We start from the raw sequence: 17,281 nt of genomic DNA on the forward strand, positions 1-17,281 counted from the left end.
CGACGCCAGGGAGCGAGCGATTGAGAGTGAGTGAGGAAGCGGTCATTCGCTCGCTCGGTGGCCGCCCACCCTTCCGTGGCGAAGCTGAAGAATGTTTATCCTTCATTCTCAGTGAAGAAAGTGAGTGAAGAGGTGAAAAAGTGGAGGCGGGCCGCCAGGGGAAGCGTTTAGCCTGACAGCCCGGCGGCACTCGGCGAGCTGTCGTCACCAGCTGCCAAGCAGCGCAACACCACCAACTACCGGTCTTGGTGATGGGCGCCGTCACGCATCTCTTACAAGTTGCAACACCACACACACTCGCGGGGTGCATTGGCACATGGGAAAGCAGCCCCCAGAGTGGACCGGCTACCTTCGGCCACCCCCAGAGTTTCCAGATCGCCGTGCTCTGCAAGCATGCGATGGCGCTGATAAGATGGGGTACTCTGCATTCGCAAAGTACCTTGTACTGGTGGCGGGTGAATGACTTTCCTGCCCCAAGTCCACTCGGATACCCGGTGCAATCCGGGGATGAAGGGGCCCGTATGAGACCATTGGACAGTCTTCCTGTCGTTCTGCAACACACGGGCTGCTGCTGTCGTGCGTTACTCGATGATTCGATTTGCAAGCTGCAAATAATCTTCCCTGATCCCCTGCTGCCGAGGACTAACACATACGAGCGAGCTTCCCTTCGACTACTTCCCTCCACCCCCCTCTCCTGCCTACCCCGTCGACTCCCACTTACATACATACTACTTCTTATCTCGTCCGCCTACCTAGGTACTCGCAGAAGCCAACCTCTTTCATCATCCTCTCGAAAGCATCCTACACACCACACATCACATATTCCGCCCACCATGCCTTCACGCCTGGGTATCAGCACCATGTCGCTCGGCCGATGCTGGGCTGGACACTCCTTTGAGCACAAGATGGACATGGCAGCAAAGTACGGCTACCAAGGCATCGAGCTCTGGCACGAGGACCTCATGGACGTCGCCGAGCAGCTGCCTGGCGGTGCCGCCCTCCTCGAGAACCAGATCGCCGCCTCCAAGATTGTCAAGAGGATGTGCGACGTCCGCAACATTGAGGTCATCTGCCTCCAGCCCTTCCAGCACTTTGAGGGCCTCGTCGACCGCGAACAACACGCCCGCAGGGTCGAGGAGCTGCGCGTGTGGATCCAGCTCGCCCACGTCCTGGACACCGACCTCATCCAGATCCCCAGCAACGTCCTGCCCGCCGAACAGGTCTCTGAGGATCTCGAGCTTCACATCGCGGACCTCGCTGAGGTTGCCGACATCGGTGCCGCCTCCAACCCGCCCATCCGCTTCTCATATGAGAGCCTGTCGTGGGGCACCAGAGTCGACGTATGGGAGACGTGCTGGGAGGTCATCCAGCGGGTCGACAGGCCCAACTTCGGAATGTGCCTCGACACCTTTAACATTGCCGGCCGCATCTTTGCCGACCCCTGCGCCGCCTCGGGCAGGACAGAAGACGCCGAGCAGGCGGTCAAGGACTCCATCCAGAGGCTCCTCACGACCGTGGACGTCTCCAAGATCATCTACGTGCAGGTCGTCGACGCCGAGCGCCTCGCCGAGCCGCTATGCCCGACGCACCCTTATTATAATGCCGAGCAGCCGTCCCGCATGTCCTGGTCAAGAAACTGCCGTTTGTTTTACGGCGAGTATTCAAGGGGAGCGTATCTCCCCGTCCGCGAGATCTGCGCGGCCATCTTCCAGGGCCTGGGTTTCGAGGGTTGGGTCAGCTTCGAGCTGTTCAACAGGAGGATGTCGGAGGAGGACCATGACGTACCCGAGGAGCTCGCCAAGAGAGGAGCCGTGGCCTGGAGCAAGCTGGTAAGGGATATGAAGCTAAGAGTGGAAGAGCCTTCGACGGCCGTGACGGCGTCGCTTTAGAGTTGGAGTCCCTTACATGATGGTCATGACATACACATTTGCATAAGATTGCAACAGCGATTGTACAGTATTTACATGTTTTATTCTTTTACTTTTTGAGGACAGGAGGGGATCAATTAATCCTATTCAAGCCTTCTGCTTAATCTTCATGTGCTTCGCCGCAAACTCGATGGCCGCCGTGTACCCGTAGACGCCCAACCCGCAGATGACGGCGGTCGCCTTGTCGCTCAAGTAGCTATGGTGTCTGAAGGCTTCCCTCGTGTGGACGTTGGAGATGTGGCACTCGACGAAGGGGATGTCGACGCCGAGGAGGGCATCGCGGATGGCGACGCTCGTGTGTGTGTAGGCGCCGGGGTTGATGACGATGGCGTCGATGTTGCCCCTGGCCTCGTGGATGCGGTCGACGATGGCGCCCTCGTGGTTGGACTGGAAGTTCTCGACTTTGATGCCCAGGTCAGAGGCCTGCTTCTCGGCCATGGAGACGACGTCGGCGAGGGTCGTTGAGCCGTAGACGGCGGGTTCACGAGTGCCCAGGAGGTTCAGGTTGGGACCGTTGATGAGGAGGATGCGGCTGGCCATTGTGAAGGATGGAGATGTAGGTAGGACCTGGGGACGGCTTTGATTGTTCGCACTGATGGATGTTGATACAATTGATTGAGCAAGCTTCACGACTTCAGACGGCGAGGCTATTGTGATTGATAAATGAGTTGATTCGTGTCAGTGGATAAGTCTTGATCCGTGTTTCGTCAAGAATGCTCTGCCGGCATCGCAGACAGTTGGCTTGGCTGGAGGTGTTGGTGAGGGACCGAACCGCGGGGAAACTAGAGCTGCCCCGGATTTCGAGCCTCTCACGTAACGGGCATAAGTCAACAGCCTCTCCCACACGGCTCCTTCGGGGTTGCAGTTCGTCCTGGAGTACTGAGGTGAGTGGCTTGGCCTCCCTCTTCCCCAGGTCTTGGTGTGTGCCCGGTGTAAGGTAAGGTACCTTATGTGAGAGAAGAGGGGCAGAGCCCGGTGGAGAGAGAGGGGTGACGGCGACAGGGACCAAGTCTCCGACACAGCTCCTGACTCAGAGGTCCACAGCGCGTTGCTGCCGGGCCTTTTGGGGGCTCTTCGGTAAGCTACCCGCTAAAAGGAGCCGTTGGAGAGCACTCACAGGCGTTCACTCACTGGGTGGTCCAGTGTGAGGCGGGGCAGATGCGGGGATGCCCCGCTGATAGGGACCACGGCGACGTGATAACACCGCGGGACGTCATCCCGCTGTGCTTCCGCGGTCTCCAGCACTCGGCTGGCGGCGGCCCAGCCTGCAGCACGCTGTCGAGTCACCCAATTTCTGACTGATGGCCTGCCGTCGCGTTGCCAGTGGTGTGCTGCTTACGGTTGCTGGCTTGAGGTTTCAACTGACCTTAGGTACTCTCTCTCTTTCTGCGACTCGTTGTCCTTTCTTCCCAACTTGCCAAATACTGTGACAATTCTTCAGGGCGGCTTTACTTGGAAACGACACAATGGCGGACATCAGCGACGCCGAACTCCGCGAAATCTACGGCTTTGCCGTGCAATTGGGCAAAGATGCGGGCGCCATGCTCATGACGGCGGCGCGGTCGAGGTTCGACGGCGGCGATGCCCAGGTCTTCACCGAGAAGGAGAACTCGGTCGACCTGGTCACCAAGACCGACACAGGTGCGCAGAGGCTCCAGTGCTCATGAACATGTCCTTGCGATGAGTTGCTGACGGAATTGGTGCCGCTGCAGAAGTCGAAGCCTTCATCCACACATCGGTCGCAAACAAGTATCCCAACCACAAGTGAGTCAACTTGTGATGATGGCCAGCCAGCCAGCCTCTCACCACGATTCTCACACATCTGGCAGGTTCATTGGCGAAGAGACATACTCGGCCGGCTCCTCCCGCGACTACCTCGTCGACGACAGCCCAACCTGGATCGTCGACCCCCTCGACGGCACCGTCAACTTCACCCACCTGTTCCCCATGTTCTGCGTCTCCATCGGCTTCGCCGTGAAGGGGAAGCCCATCATCGGCGTCATCAATGCGCCCTTCCTGAACCAGACCTTCTCCTCGCTCAAGGGCCACGGCGCATGGATGAACGAGACCCAGAAGCTGCCCTTGGTCCCGAGCCCCTTGCCAGCCAATGCGCCTAGCGGCTGCGTGTTTTCGTGTGAATGGGGCAAGGACCGCCGCGACAAGCCGGATGGGAACATGCACCGCAAGGTCGAGAGCTTCGTCAACATGGCGGCCGAGAGGGGCGGAAGAGGTGGCAAGGGCGGCATGGTTCACGGCATGAGGAGTCTGGGAAGGTGAGAGCTGCAGCGTCCTCGGGATGGAGACCTTACGCTGACGAGAACAGTGCCACTTTGGACCTCGCCTATACTGCCATGGGATCTTTCGATATTTGGTGGGAGGGCGGTTGCTGGGAGTGGTATGTCAAAGGCCTTGGAAGTTGACGTTATAATGCCGGCGCTGACAGTTTTGCTCCAGGGACGTTGCTGCAGGAATCGCAATTCTCGAAGAGGCTGGTGGTCTCGTGACCATCGCTAACCCACCAGAAGATACCTCCATCGTTCCAGATGTCAAGCTGGGTGGCAGATCGTACCTAGCAATCCGGTGAGTTGGCCTCAAATAAACAGGAGAAGGGTTGTGGCTAATTCAAACCAGTCCCGCAGCATCCACTGAGACCGAGACCGCCCGACAAGCACAAGAGAGAGTGGTGAGGGAGACATGGAAGAGAGTTAGACAGCTCGACTACTCGAGGCCCGGTGCATAAGACGACCATCTAGACAAAGACTAGACATGATTTCAATATACATAATTGCATTAGAGTTCATTATTGGAAGAATCCATCAAGCGATTTCTGCACCGGACAACTGGCTCGATTTAGAAGAAAAGGCGACAGTAGCTTCGTGGAGGATGAGAGCTCCGAAGAGACGGAGACGTATTGAGTCATGGGAGCGTAGAGATGATGCAAGAGAATATACCGAACAACATTACCGAGGCAACTAAGCAGACAGAGTTATGATCCGGAAGTGAAGACGCCGTGATTATGCCACTCGACAACGGAGCCAAAATGGAGAAGATAAGGACAGTCAGCCATTGCAATAAGAATGAGACATAACCCAGGAAGACAACAAATCTACATGTCTGATCAAATTATGGAGCGGAATCTACTTGGCTAAATTTCATCATCTAGAGATCCGTCTTGGCTTGCTCGCCCGCCCACGCCCTCCGGATGATTTCCCGGATCTTTTCCTTCTCGAGCGGGCGCGGGTTCCAGTAAGGCGTGTCCGACGCAACGTCCGTGACGCGGCCAATGTCCTTCTCCAGCATACCCACGTGCTTGAGCCCTGTCGGAATATCCAGAAGGCGGAGCAGCTCGTTCAAACCTTGCACAACGCCGGCGGCAGAACTCTCCGTGCTCTGAGCAAGGGCCGACGATAGCTTGGCGATGATGCTCTCAGAGAAGCAGCTCGCGTTGTACGCCATGCTGTGCGGGAGGAAAATCGAATGCGTCTCGGCGTGGGGCAGGTTGAGAGTGCCACCCGCGGCGTGGGCGAGCTTGTGCTGGAGCGCGATGCCGGTCGCCGTGGCCAGGAACCCGGCCAGGAATGCACCGTACAGCGCCGACGTGCGGGCTTCCACCGACGACGGGTTCGAGGCAATCACAGGAAGAGCGCTAGACAACGCCTTGATGGACTCGAGGGCAAAATGATCCGTGATTGGGCTGGCTTGACGGGAGTAGAGTGCCTCGACTGCGTCTCGTCAGCGATGTACCTACATCGAAGATCTGAATACTCACATGAGTGTGCCATGGCATTGAGACCACTCGGTCCGCTGACTTTGACCGGCAGGTCCATTGTCAGGTCCACGTCGTATATGACCACCTTGGGCAGGATCTTAGGATCCGTGTACGACGTCTTCTTGCCGTCCTTGGTCTCTCCGATGATTGGCGTCATCTCCGAGCCCGAGTAGGTCGTCGGGATGGCAACCTGCGGCATCCCCGTGCGGTAAGCGATGGCTTTCCCGAGGCCAACGGCGCTCCCGCCTCCGACGGAGATGAGGACATCTCGGCCCTTGGCGCGGTCCACGGCGGGCTCGATGATGTCGCTCGGGTTGTGGACGATGGCGGTGTCGAGGATCTCACTGTCCGTGATGCCGGCTTCCGACAACTTCGCTTGTATCTTGGTCGCGAGCGATGTCCGAGAGGGTGAGCATATGATGAGCGGCTTCGCGAGGTTTCGAGACTTGAGCTCGCCGGGTAGCTCGTTCAACGTGCCGGGCCCGAAGAAAACCTTTGGCGTAGTGATGCCGAAGACGAATGGTGAGATTGGATCCATGTCTTTGTTCGAGTCAGGGTGTAAGCCACGATCAGAGCATGTCACGAATGGCGTGCAGAGCTGCAAGTTGAGGCCGAGACGACATTAATAAGTTGCCAGTGAGTCGTCATCGGCGGGGAGCGGGGTCCGACCGCTGCGGAGGTTTCTCAAGCCCCGGGGCCGGCGTCGAAGATCGGCAGTCGACATCGGCCGGAATGTGGATGTGCGCTGGAACTCAAAATGTGACCTACAAGTCCTCTCTTTCCATGCAACGCCACAATTGTACAACGAGAGTTGAATCAGTTCCATTGGTTGCCTATCTCTATTTAGATGGCCCTGGAGGAGGGGTATCATTATTTTATATCGATTTAATCCAAGCCATCAAATCCCAAAATGCCGTGCGCACCCATGGGGCCAAGCTTAGCAGCCGCGGCGGCCGCTCCCGTGTTCTGGCGCTTGCTCTGCCTCTTTCCACCGTCGCTGTCGCTGTCGCTATCGTCACTGTCGCTGCCAGCACGTCGCTTGCCCGTCGCTCCGTCCTCGTCGTCGCTATCGTCATCGCTGTCCTCGTCCTCGTCGTCGCCCTCTCCCTGAAGCTCCGACAGCTCCTCCCACACCTTGACAGTCTTGCCGCCGGCCGTGATCAGCCGGTTCTCGGAGTCGAAGGCGACGGAGATGACACCCTCGACGTCGTCGTGGCGGAGATTGACGACCTGATCGACGTCCCGGGTGACCAGGTCTACCACCCTCAAGCTGCCGTCGCCGAGACCGACGACCAGTTTCTTACCCAAACCGAGCTCCTGAGGCACCAACGCCAGAGCGTCCAGACTCTCGCCCCCGGACTTGCCACCATCGACGATGATGCGCTCCTGCTGGTCATCCCACGCACCTCTGTCCCAGACCGTAACCACGCCAGAGGCGGATCCGACAGCCACCACGCCGTTGTTGCGGTTGTTCTTGGGCCCGAGACCAGGGACGTAGCATGCTGACAGCAGCTCGTCCTCTTGGTCGTCGGAGCGAACGAGAACGCCCTTGCGGACATCCGTCACGGCGAGGGTGGTGCCACCAGTCGAGACCCATTGCTTCGGGAAACCAGATGTGCTCTCGGCGGAAGGGGGAAGGGGAACGACGGCGGAGACGTAGTCGGAGTGAGGGAAGTTGGTCTGAGCAGGCTTGGACGCGGGGGCACCGTCGCGAAGGTCGAAAATGTGCATCGCGCCGGAGTCGCAGCCGATCAGGAGACTCTGGGGGTTCAGGACGTGCATGAGGGTCGGGGCATCGATCTGCTTGTTCGAGGAGGGGATGACGATCTTGGAGATGACCTTGCCGGTCTCGGGAGAGAAGTGCTTGATCAGGCCGTCGGTTCCAGCGGAGTAAACGGCTATCAAGACCATGTGTTAGTTGAGGAATCGCGAAAGGAGCAGTTCTCCAGTAGCTACTGACCAGATCCATCATGGGCATATGCCAGGGCTCTACAGCTCCCCTTGTGTCGCCTCGTGCGCCAAGCACTCTCAATCATGCCCCGACCGGTGGAAGAGATACTGGTATCAGCATCGCCAGATGCATCGGAGCCATTGTCAACCGGGGCCGGAAGGCGGAAGGTCTCGACATGGCCTGATGAGAGGCCGACGGTCAGCAGCGGCTCGGTGGGGTGGAGCGCCTGCGTGAAGACATCGGCCGACAGAGGGAGGGTGCAAAGGTTTTCGAACATGTTTGCGGCCTCAATGGGTATGCTGGGCACACAAACAATTGACTGCAAGTGGTGGAATGGTCCAAGACAAGGTGTGGAAAAAGCTGACCGAAGCTCAGATCAGGACGAAATTTTTAAGGTGAGAGCGTTCACCGGGGTGAAACGGCCCCACCTGAGCTCTCACCGGGATGCCGAATCAGGATGCAGGGGGAGGTTGCAGATCAACTGGGAGGGTCCTGGCTCGCATGTTTGGAGACACGGCACAGGCGAGAAAGGAAGTTTTGAGAGCCAGTTCGGATACGGCGCATGTTTCCCGAGACCGATGATGCTACATTTCGGTCCCATGTTCGTCCATACTATAAGTTTGCTCTGGTGAATACGATGCAAGACACAGCCGCCAATGTGAGCCACAATCCAAACTGTGATCCCGCAGCAAATCAACTGCTGCTGTTGACATTTCGAATCATTCGGACTGACCCTTGACCAGGGCATTACCTAGCAGCAGTGGCTGTTCATGAGCTCGTGGAAAGCCTCCCACCGGTTTCTCAGATGTTTCCAAAGCTTTATGATTAGAAAAGACGGAACGTAAGTTCCTACCTTTCTAGAGTTGAGAAGGTAAGATAGTGTCGTCGAATGCCGGGTCGCCTTAAGGTTAATTGATGCGGGGTCTTTCCCCCAACGTCTCATCGAATTACAGGCCGGGAAGGTGCTAAAGCGAGCTGCAGGAAACGCAGAAACACACTGGACTGAAGGGAGCATCCGCCACAGCGGGGTTCCTGCACCAAGTCGATCCCAGCTGTGGTAAGTGTTCCTCCCGCACCGCGGCGGTCGGAGGCAGCTCCAGTGAATCGAATTGAAGGGCGGAAAGAACGGACGGACGAACAGACACCACCGCTGTCGCATCGACTTTGCCTTTCTCTTTCTTAATTCTTATTTCTGTGCTCTTTCCCTCTTGCTCACACACACACACCCACTCACAGACAGTCCTCCGTCCTATGTGAAGGAAGAACAGCGCGTCGACGCATTCCGATCACGCTACACCACCACCGGAAGCTAGACAGATATCCAGAACCCGTCTGTCTTTGGCAGCATCTTACACGATGAAGCTGCTCCCCACGGTCCTGGGCGGTGTCCTAACGATCATACAGGCGTCCATAGCCATGGCGTCCGCCGAGGAAGAGCTGTACGCCGGCAATGGCAATCTGCGCTGCGTCATGTACCTTACCGGGTTTGTTGCTCTCCTCCCTTGACCGCATTCATCGACCGGTGAAATTGCTAACGACTAGCCGCAGCCAACACCCCAACGTGCCCTCCAAGGAGCTCGTGTCTCACATTACCCACGTGGAGCTTGCGTTTATGAACTCCGACACTTTCAACAAGGACGTCGCTGAGTGGCCGCTGTTCACTACCGTCGAAAAGGTCCGCACCCAGTTCCGCCCCGGCACCAAGGTCATGGTCGCCATTGGCGGCTGGAGCGACACCAAGGGCTTTGACACGGCTGCTCGTACCGCCGAGTCTCGCGAGAAATGGGCCAAGAACGTTGCCGACATGGTCAAGGCTACCGGTGCCGATGGTATGGCCTTATCCGCTCTGACAGAGAATGATGATCGAGTACTAACTATCGTAGGTATCGACATGGACTGGGAGTACCCTGGGTAAGTTGAAAGTCTGTATCAACTGCCTTGCTCCTCTAACATATGTATCAGGGGCAACGGCGAGGACTACAAGAACATCACCAACGAGGAGAAGAAATGGGAGATCGATGCGTACCCGTTGCTCCTCGAGGAGGTCCGCAGACAGCTCCCCAAAGGCAAGCTCATCTCGGCCGCCACGCCCGGCCTTGAGCGCGACATGATTGCCTTCACCAAGGAGCACACTCCCCGGATCGAGCGCGCTCTTGATTTTGTCAACGTCATGACTTACGACATGATGAACCGCCGAGACAACGTCACGAAGCACCATACCGGTATGGAGCTGTCCCGCATCGCCGTCGAGAACTACATGACCCGTGGAGTTCCCGCCCACAAGATCAATCTCGGGTTCGCCTTTTACACCAAGTGGTTCCACACCACGGACTGCCCCGATGGCCTGGAAGTCGGCTGCCCGACGCCGTTGATGGAGGATCCCGTTACGGGCGGCGATCTCGGACAGACCGGTGGCTTCAGTTGGAATGACGGAGTTCCGGACGATGTGAAGGGCTCCTTTGAGCGGGCTCAGAAGGACGGCAAGTATGATGAGAAGGGCGGCGGCTACTACTATCTCGATAGGGCTGAGAAGCGATTCTGGACGTACGACAACGGCGATGCAATCCTCCGCAAGTTCCCCGACCTCGTTGACCGTATGCGGCTCGGCGGTGTGTTCGCATGGGGGTTGGGCGAGGACGGCCCCGATTATAACAACCTCAAGGCTGTCAACAAGGGGTTGGAGCAGCGCAGGGGTAGCGGTGGCATCTGGGGTCCTGGCCCGTGGGGTCCGGGCCCGCACGCCGCCGATGAGCTGTAGGTGAGCCCCGGGCAGAGATGAAAAGCTCTGCTCCTTGATCCCCGCGTTTGCGAAATGTGAATTGTCGACTCACTGTCGGGTTGCGCATAGTGCCAACCGTGCGGCGCCGCACGTGGACTGAGGTAGACGGACGCTACCCGTTTGTCACGACGTGACAGGACGTTGATATTAGTCGAAGATCAAGCTTAATGCCAACCGGATCAATCCGCTAGCGGACCTTTCTTGTGTGTTTTGTTGAGTGAATAGTTTGGGAACGGTCTCTGCGCCATGGCTGCTGGCAACGTCTGTGCTGGAGCTCATGACGGACGAAGCTTGGCCATGTGAGGCCGAGGAGTGCATTGTGAGTGGCCATCGTACACAGAGGAAGTCTGCACATATCCACGATGGGGCATTCCTGCAAGGGTTTGCATATGCGCTAGTTGTTAACATGGACATATGTCGTTGATGAATGGATCTGAATTCTGTGACACGACGGCTAGTACACCAAGATGGTGTCCATGTTCAACATAATGTCCAAATTTTTGCATACAGACCATTGCCCCGCAATGATTCCGCCAACATGAAAAGCATAGCGCTAGGATTCACTAAAGTGAGATATGTCTCACACAGACGAACCATCCAAATGTGTTGTGCTTGAGTATTTGCGTCATGATAACCAGCCGGTTGGTCAGACGGTCTCGGATTTGACTGTTCCGTCGGAATCTGGGTGGAACAGGTAGGATCACCATCCACGGTGTCTGGAGGTGGGACGACTGCAAGATCTTAGGGTTCACAGGGTTCGTGTTGGCGAACGGGAAATCGGAAGGGTTGCAGAGAGCCAAGAGGCGGGACGCGTCAGGGGTTCTGGGTTCTGGGCTGAGCAGCGGCTGTACGAATAAGCACACCGACACCGGGCAACTCTGCAAACGGAGGTAAAACTCTGAAGCCGTTGGAGAAGGAGAGGTTGGGTGGCAGACGATTGGAAGCTGGCGGTCTGGCTGGCCGACCCACGTCATAAGGGTTCCGTCGGGGAGAAATGGGCGGTGGAGCCGCTGGTGTTGTCCACCTCCCTCAGTGCTGGTACTGGGCAGTCGGCAGTTAGGCTTGTTGTCGCCCTGCCGGAGCCGAGACCGGGCGGCGACCCGCTCTTTGCCGGCGTTAGGTCATTGTGAGGTGGTTGAGGTGTTCTTGGGCACACATCTACTTTTACATGACTTGGTTGGTGGTTGGCTAGCACCGGTAGTTGGACGATGGATGGATGGTCTGTGGTTCCAATGAGGAGAGATCCATGTCGGTGCATCACAGGCCAAGCATGCAGGGTCGCGAGGGGAGGGGGTGAGGTGAGAGGAGAGAGGCCTTCAGTGGCTGTCTTGCATTGTGGATGACAGAAGCCAATGGACTTGGGAGGGTATGGTGTTTGTGAGGTAGGGAGGGAACTGGAGGTTTCAGCGGCTTGTCTTGACAGCAAGACGGGTTATCCAGATTGGGTTGGAACATGGGCTGGAGACATCTGGCAGCGCGTTGCCTCGGCCGCGTTTTGGTCTTGAGAACGAAGAGGTGAGAGGCAACCGGGGAGCACTGACGATGGATCAATGCTGACTTCATCGACACGGCAAGACTGCGTTAGGTACTCAAGTACTCCAAGCCTTGGGACGCTAGTAGGAGCTTGAAGTTTCTTTTCCTCGCGTCAGGCGCGCCGGAGCAGAGACACCACCACACGGCAACAGCTTCCCGAGCAGTGGCCCCTAAATTCCAGTTTTTGGCATGCAGAGGGACGAGAGGGACAGAGGCAGCAGCAATGAGGAAAGGGCGATTTTCGCTGGGATCGCAGATGATGGAAGATGCGAGCAGGGAGACGCCACGACCGCTATTCGTACACGGCACACACCCCACCGCTTACCTAACTAAGGCAAAGACTGGACACTGGACCGGGCTTGGAGTCACCCGCCACGCTGAGTGGCCTGAAGTGGCTGATGATTAGCGTCGCTTAGGGCCTCGCGCCGCCTCTCATTGGCTGGACCGTGTCGACTGCATCAAGAATGAGGTCATGGTAGCCAGTCAAGCTGGAACCACGTCATTGTCGGCCCTCCAGCCCCAACCCCATTACGCAGCGCACATCACCAACTGGCAGCAAACTCCTCCGTCCGCAGTAACAGCGACTTGGGACGGGGGCCTGGGCGTGCCACCTAAACCTATTGGAAGGCAAAGTGCCTCCTCTCTCCTGCCCAACGGCAGTGACGGACAAAATGTGACGACAAAGCTAGCATGCCTGCAGCAGGGTCCTTCCTGCCTGCCCAGCATACCGAATCTTCTTGTACCGTACCGTACTGCGTATGCGCCGCCGCAGCTCTTGCATTCCCGCCTTTGTAAGGTAGGTAAGGTAGCCCACCCGACCTCATCTGACGCCATCCAGTCCTTCAACACGCCCCAGGCAAGAAAATCTCTGGTGCTTGGTGCTTGGTCATTGCTCGCCTTGTCCTTGGACTACTACTTATTCACCGTCGCCGCCTCTTCCACCCATTCCCTGATCACTCACTCACTCCACAACCAACAGAACCAACACACTCTACTGCGCCAGACATCCTCGTCAGCTTTCAAGCTTACCTAAACACCACCTTTCACGTACCATTAAACACCAAGACAAGGATCGCAAACGTTGCCATGGCTCTCGGATTCGTTCCCATCGCCCACATTGTGGCTGCCGTCTTCTCCATCATTGAGCTCGGCCTTACTGCCTATGGTACGCTCAAAATCTCTACCGTGCAATAGATCTACCGTTAACTTTGCCACAGTCGCCAGTGCCTACCACAGCTGGTTCAGCAACTGGTCCCGCTCACCCGACATCGTCAACTTCATCATCTTCAACTCGGTCTGGTCTCTGCTCGTCCTTGCCTATGTCGGCCTTACCCCTCTGTACATGACCCGCCTCTTCCACAAGCTGGTCTCACTGGCACTCCTCGTCATCACCACCATCTTCTGGTTCGCCGGTGCCATCGCTTACGCCGTCTTCGTCGGCAGCCCCAACTGCGGTAACAACACTTACTGCGGCTCTTCCCAGGCGGGCGTTGCGTTCGCCTTCTTCATCTGGGCCATCTTCATGTTCCTTACTGTTCTCGACACCCTCGAGGCCATGCGCTCGCGCGGCCACAGCACCAAGGCCAACCACGCCTACCCCGGTGCTTAAATCAACCCAACCAATGTTGAGTTGACGACGAGATGATGAAGGAGGGAAGCACGTGGTTGATTTCATGTTTTGTTATGCAACGGCCTTTCGAATGACGTGGAAATACCCCCTCGAGTATGAAACGGAGTTATGGGCTTTTAGCAACTGTCGTTCGAGGCGTTAGGATGGTTGAACTTTCAGGCGGCAGACATGTCCGCTTTTGCCAATAATAATCACTTTCATCTACTTTTGGTTTCTTCTTCTGTAACATAAGGCTTGTGATATTGTGGCATACCTTGGGTCATACTGTTGTTTGGGTGATTTCTCCAGTTTCAGCATCATGAATGCGGCCTCCGATGGTTTTCGACACCTGCGTCAGTTAGTCCCTGCGCTACAACATTGTATATCCAACTGCGATTTTATCTTGGCTCATTCTTCTATACTTTGGTGATGTTCAGTTATTTCTTACTCCCAAAAGTAGGTCAGATCTGAAGTTATTCGAGTGTTGTCTCACAGTTGCCATGCTGACCCATATGGGAAATGTTGCACAAGACCGAATTCTGACAGTCGCCCTATCAGATTCCGCTGACTCGCGGAGCTGATATGGGATTCTTGGCAGAACCCGCATTTGACATACTTTTGGAGACTGTAAGATTAGCCTACAAACCTTGACATGGTTAAAGGAGCCGCCGGGTTGAGGGTTCTCCAGCTGCAAACCGTACCAAGCTGGTGGGTGCCTGTCTACTCGGTCTCAACAAGAAGAGTAACCACCTCAGTCCACGTCAAAAGCAAGACTCGTGTATCATCCAGGTCAGCCATGAGTGAAACCGCAGCGCATGCTCGTGCCTCGGCGAAAAGAGCATCTCGACCAGCAGCTTCCTTATCGAGCTTCGGTCGGTCAATTGGCGAATGAGGAGGCTTCCCGGCGACACGCAGCGCCTCCCGCAGCTACAGCGGGGCCGTCCAACGGCACTAGTGGATACGTACCCCGGGAACCCCTCACAATGATCCCGGGCGTTTCCCTCCAACACCGCGAACCCCACGTCCAACCTTCCCTTGCACACATCTTTTCTCAATGCACCTGCGCTCAATCCCGACAGAGGCCGTCATCGCTTCACCAACACGCTGCTTGTCCCTTCCCGCCAAGCCTCCGTTTGCTCACCCTGCTCTGCTCGGTCTGCCAGATGCACCCCGGAACCATCACCACGTGCTGATAACCAGTTGATCCTACGGCCCACCTGCCAGCCCTTCCGCCCTTCCGCAGAGCAGCACCGCGACGGCCATGCCGAATACAAGCATGTCGCCCGACGGTGTGCCTTGAATTCTCGTCCAATCTCGACCCATTGCTTCCCCGTACGAACCCGTCAACCTACTTTATCAGACCAAAACATGCAGCAGCGATCAGATTATGGATCCCACAGCGGGGTTCTCGCTGATGGTTGCACAGCTATCCTTCTTGGCGGAAATCCCATCTTTCCTACAAAAAGATCGCCGCGCCAGCCTCGTTGCTAGCTGTCGTCTGCCAGCTTCCTCTCCCTTCAGCTCCAGCTCCAGCTCTCCAAGTCCTCGGCCTCACATCAGCGGATCCCCCAGCTGATCGTCTGCTCGTTGTCTCCCAGGCCACAGTCAATTGACCCTCCTCGACCGTCGACATGCACTACTCCTCCGTCGTCGTCTCCGGCCTCGTTGCCGCCGCCGCCCGTCAAGTCGGTGCCGTCCCGTACCCGAGGTCGGACAACAAGTCGGAACCGGTCTACAAGCCCATCACCAACATCCAATTGGGCCCGAGACCCTACTGGCTGGTCAACGACATGGACGAAGGCCCCCTCAAGGACAAGCTGCAGTCGTGTACCGAGCAGCCCATCAAGGCTTCGAGCTGGAGCATTGGTCATCGTGGCGGCGGCACAATGATGATTCCCGAGGAGTCCGTCGAGTCCAACCTGGCAGGTGCCCGTATGGGTGCTGGTGTCCTCGAATGCGACGTTGCCTTCACCAAGGACCGCGAGCTGGTGTGCCGCCACTCCCAATGCGATCTCCACACCACGACCAACATCGTCGCCATTCCCGAGCTGAATGACAAGTGCACCACTCCCTTCAAGGCCGCTTCCAGCGGCACAGCTGCTACCGCCAAGTGCTGCACTTCAGACATCACTCTCGCCGAGTTCAAGTCGCTCTGCAGCAAGATGGATGGTTTCAACGCCTCTGCCACCACGCCCGAGGCCTTCCTCCACGGCACCCCGAACTACCGCACCGACTTGTACGCCACCTGCGGCACTGTCATGTCGCACAAGGAGCATATCGCCCTGACCAACGACCTTGGTCTGAAGTTCACCCCCGAGCTCAAACTCCCCGAGGTCCCGATGCCCTTCGAGGGCAACTACACCCAGGAGATGTACGCTCAGCAGATCGTCGACGAGTACAAGGAGGCTGGCATCGCCCCCGAGCGCGTTCTTCTTCAATCCTTCTGGTACCCTGACGTCCTCTACTGGCTCAAGGCCGAGCCCGAGTTCGGCAAGCAGGCTGTCCTCCTCGACGAGAGCGGCGACACCCCCGAGACCTTCCCCGGAGCCGTCGCAAACCTCACCGAGTTCGCTGCCGCAGGTGTCAAGATCATGGCGCCCCCTCTTTACTACCTCGTCACCGTCGAGGATGGCAAGATCGTCCCCAGCAGCTACGCCAAGAAGGCCAAGGAGCTGGGTCTCAAGCTCGTCTCCTGGTCTCTGGAGCGTTCCGGTTTCTTGGGTGACGGATCCAAGGGCGGCTACTACTACACCTCCATCGCCAACGTCACCAAAAATGACGGCGACGTCTACAACCTGCTCCACGTTCTTGCTCAGGATGTTGGTGTTGACGCTGTCTTCTCCGACTGGAGTGCGACCGTGACCTACTATGCCAACTGCTTCGGTCTGTTTTAGACGAAGCCATTCATGATTGTAGATGATTGCGAGAGAGCCTAGAGGCATCGGCTAATGACCAACCTGATGATGACCATAACGAATATTGGTAGTCAGGGTATTGCATAGAGCATAGTGTAGTTAATAATGATATCAGTGCATCTTAAAAACCACAATGAGAGTTTGTCTATGTGAGCTGTCACGTCATGATATTTGCTTGCTCTACTGTTGAGTTTGAACAATCCAATCCTCTTCTTGACGCTGAGAATTTCACAGTACTGAGGAAATCGTGGTGTCGAAGCTGGTTCCTTGGCAGCAGACCTGGCAGAGACAGTAATACCTGTTTCACAACTTGCAACATGTTTCCTGTTATAATTGAATGCCTGACAGAGGCTTGGTGGAAACTGTTTCTCAAGGCTCTTGATCGACACTGAGTATTCAAAATCAGGTCTACTTCATGCTTTCCGGCCAGACCACGCTGATTTTCACAATATGAATCGTCCCAATGGATTGACGGAACTCGTCTGTTAGACATGACCTATACCACAACTGATATTGGAGTCACGGACCTTGGGAGGGTGGCATCCGTCAGTTCGCCGGCGCCCGGGGGACTCCGAGGGCGGGAAAATTGGAGAACTGCCTTGAGACAACGGCCGAGGGACAAGAGTCATGGGCCTCTCAACTTGAGGACTTAGCCACACAAGTGAGGCAATACGAGTGGGACAAACGTGTGAAATGTGTTTTTTTGCGCAGAAAAGCACAGCAAGAATAGGAAGCCAATCTTGAATATTGAACGGTGAAAGGTATATCAGTCCATTTTGTATATGTACCGGACTCAA

At 56.6% G+C, this 17,281-nt stretch overlaps 8 protein-coding genes across 8 annotated transcripts; 5 read left to right on the top strand and 3 right to left on the bottom strand.

Moving 5' to 3' along the window:
- Positions 1 to 833: 833 nt before the first annotated feature.
- QA4 (3-dehydroshikimate dehydratase) lies at positions 834 to 1,889 on the top strand (the record flags this gene model as incomplete). Its single annotated transcript, XM_053183304.1, has 1 exon — positions 834 to 1,889. The coding sequence occupies one exon, from the start codon at positions 834 to 836 to the stop codon at positions 1,887 to 1,889; it is 1,056 nt and encodes a 351-aa protein (XP_053032724.1).
- A 126-nt stretch (positions 1,890 to 2,015) lies between these two features.
- On the bottom strand, positions 2,016 to 2,468 carry COL26b_010612 (uncharacterized protein; the record flags this gene model as incomplete). Its single annotated transcript, XM_053183305.1, has 1 exon — positions 2,016 to 2,468. The coding sequence occupies one exon, from the start codon at positions 2,466 to 2,468 to the stop codon at positions 2,016 to 2,018; it is 453 nt and encodes a 150-aa protein (XP_053032725.1).
- Positions 2,469 to 3,394: 926 nt separating this feature from the next.
- COL26b_010613 (uncharacterized protein) lies at positions 3,395 to 4,512 on the top strand (the record flags this gene model as incomplete). Its single annotated transcript, XM_053183306.1, has 5 exons — positions 3,395 to 3,569; positions 3,641 to 3,692; positions 3,758 to 4,201; positions 4,252 to 4,323; positions 4,383 to 4,512. The coding sequence occupies 5 exons, from the start codon at positions 3,395 to 3,397 to the stop codon at positions 4,510 to 4,512; spliced, it is 873 nt and encodes a 290-aa protein (XP_053032726.1).
- Positions 4,513 to 5,087: 575 nt separating this feature from the next.
- COL26b_010614 (uncharacterized protein) lies at positions 5,088 to 6,235 on the bottom strand (the record flags this gene model as incomplete). The annotated part of the gene is made up of 2 exons (XM_053183307.1): positions 5,088 to 5,650; positions 5,698 to 6,235. The coding sequence occupies 2 exons, from the start codon at positions 6,233 to 6,235 to the stop codon at positions 5,088 to 5,090; spliced, it is 1,101 nt and encodes a 366-aa protein (XP_053032727.1).
- Positions 6,236 to 6,582: 347 nt separating this feature from the next.
- On the bottom strand, positions 6,583 to 7,925 carry JIP5 (WD repeat-containing protein jip5; the record flags this gene model as incomplete). Its single annotated transcript, XM_053183308.1, has 2 exons — positions 6,583 to 7,595; positions 7,658 to 7,925. 2 exons carry the CDS (start codon positions 7,923 to 7,925, stop codon positions 6,583 to 6,585), a joined length of 1,281 nt encoding a protein of 426 aa, XP_053032728.1.
- Positions 7,926 to 9,004: 1,079 nt separating this feature from the next.
- Positions 9,005 to 10,406, top strand: COL26b_010616 (uncharacterized protein; the record flags this gene model as incomplete). The annotated part of the gene is made up of 4 exons (XM_053183309.1): positions 9,005 to 9,132; positions 9,197 to 9,477; positions 9,532 to 9,559; positions 9,611 to 10,406. The coding sequence occupies 4 exons, from the start codon at positions 9,005 to 9,007 to the stop codon at positions 10,404 to 10,406; spliced, it is 1,233 nt and encodes a 410-aa protein (XP_053032729.1).
- A 2,640-nt stretch (positions 10,407 to 13,046) lies between these two features.
- Positions 13,047 to 13,569, top strand: COL26b_010617 (uncharacterized protein; the record flags this gene model as incomplete). Its single annotated transcript, XM_053183310.1, has 2 exons — positions 13,047 to 13,125; positions 13,178 to 13,569. The coding sequence occupies 2 exons, from the start codon at positions 13,047 to 13,049 to the stop codon at positions 13,567 to 13,569; spliced, it is 471 nt and encodes a 156-aa protein (XP_053032730.1).
- A 1,631-nt stretch (positions 13,570 to 15,200) lies between these two features.
- COL26b_010618 (uncharacterized protein) lies at positions 15,201 to 16,463 on the top strand (the record flags this gene model as incomplete). The annotated part of the gene is made up of 1 exon (XM_053183311.1): positions 15,201 to 16,463. One exon carries the CDS (start codon positions 15,201 to 15,203, stop codon positions 16,461 to 16,463), a length of 1,263 nt encoding a protein of 420 aa, XP_053032731.1.
- Between the last annotated feature and the right edge of the window lie 818 nt (positions 16,464 to 17,281).

This window comes from Colletotrichum chrysophilum (genome assembly GCF_026319265.1).
Source record: "Colletotrichum chrysophilum strain AFK26 chromosome Unknown scaffold_116, whole genome shotgun sequence".
Taxonomy (NCBI): domain Eukaryota; kingdom Fungi; phylum Ascomycota; class Sordariomycetes; order Glomerellales; family Glomerellaceae; genus Colletotrichum; species Colletotrichum chrysophilum.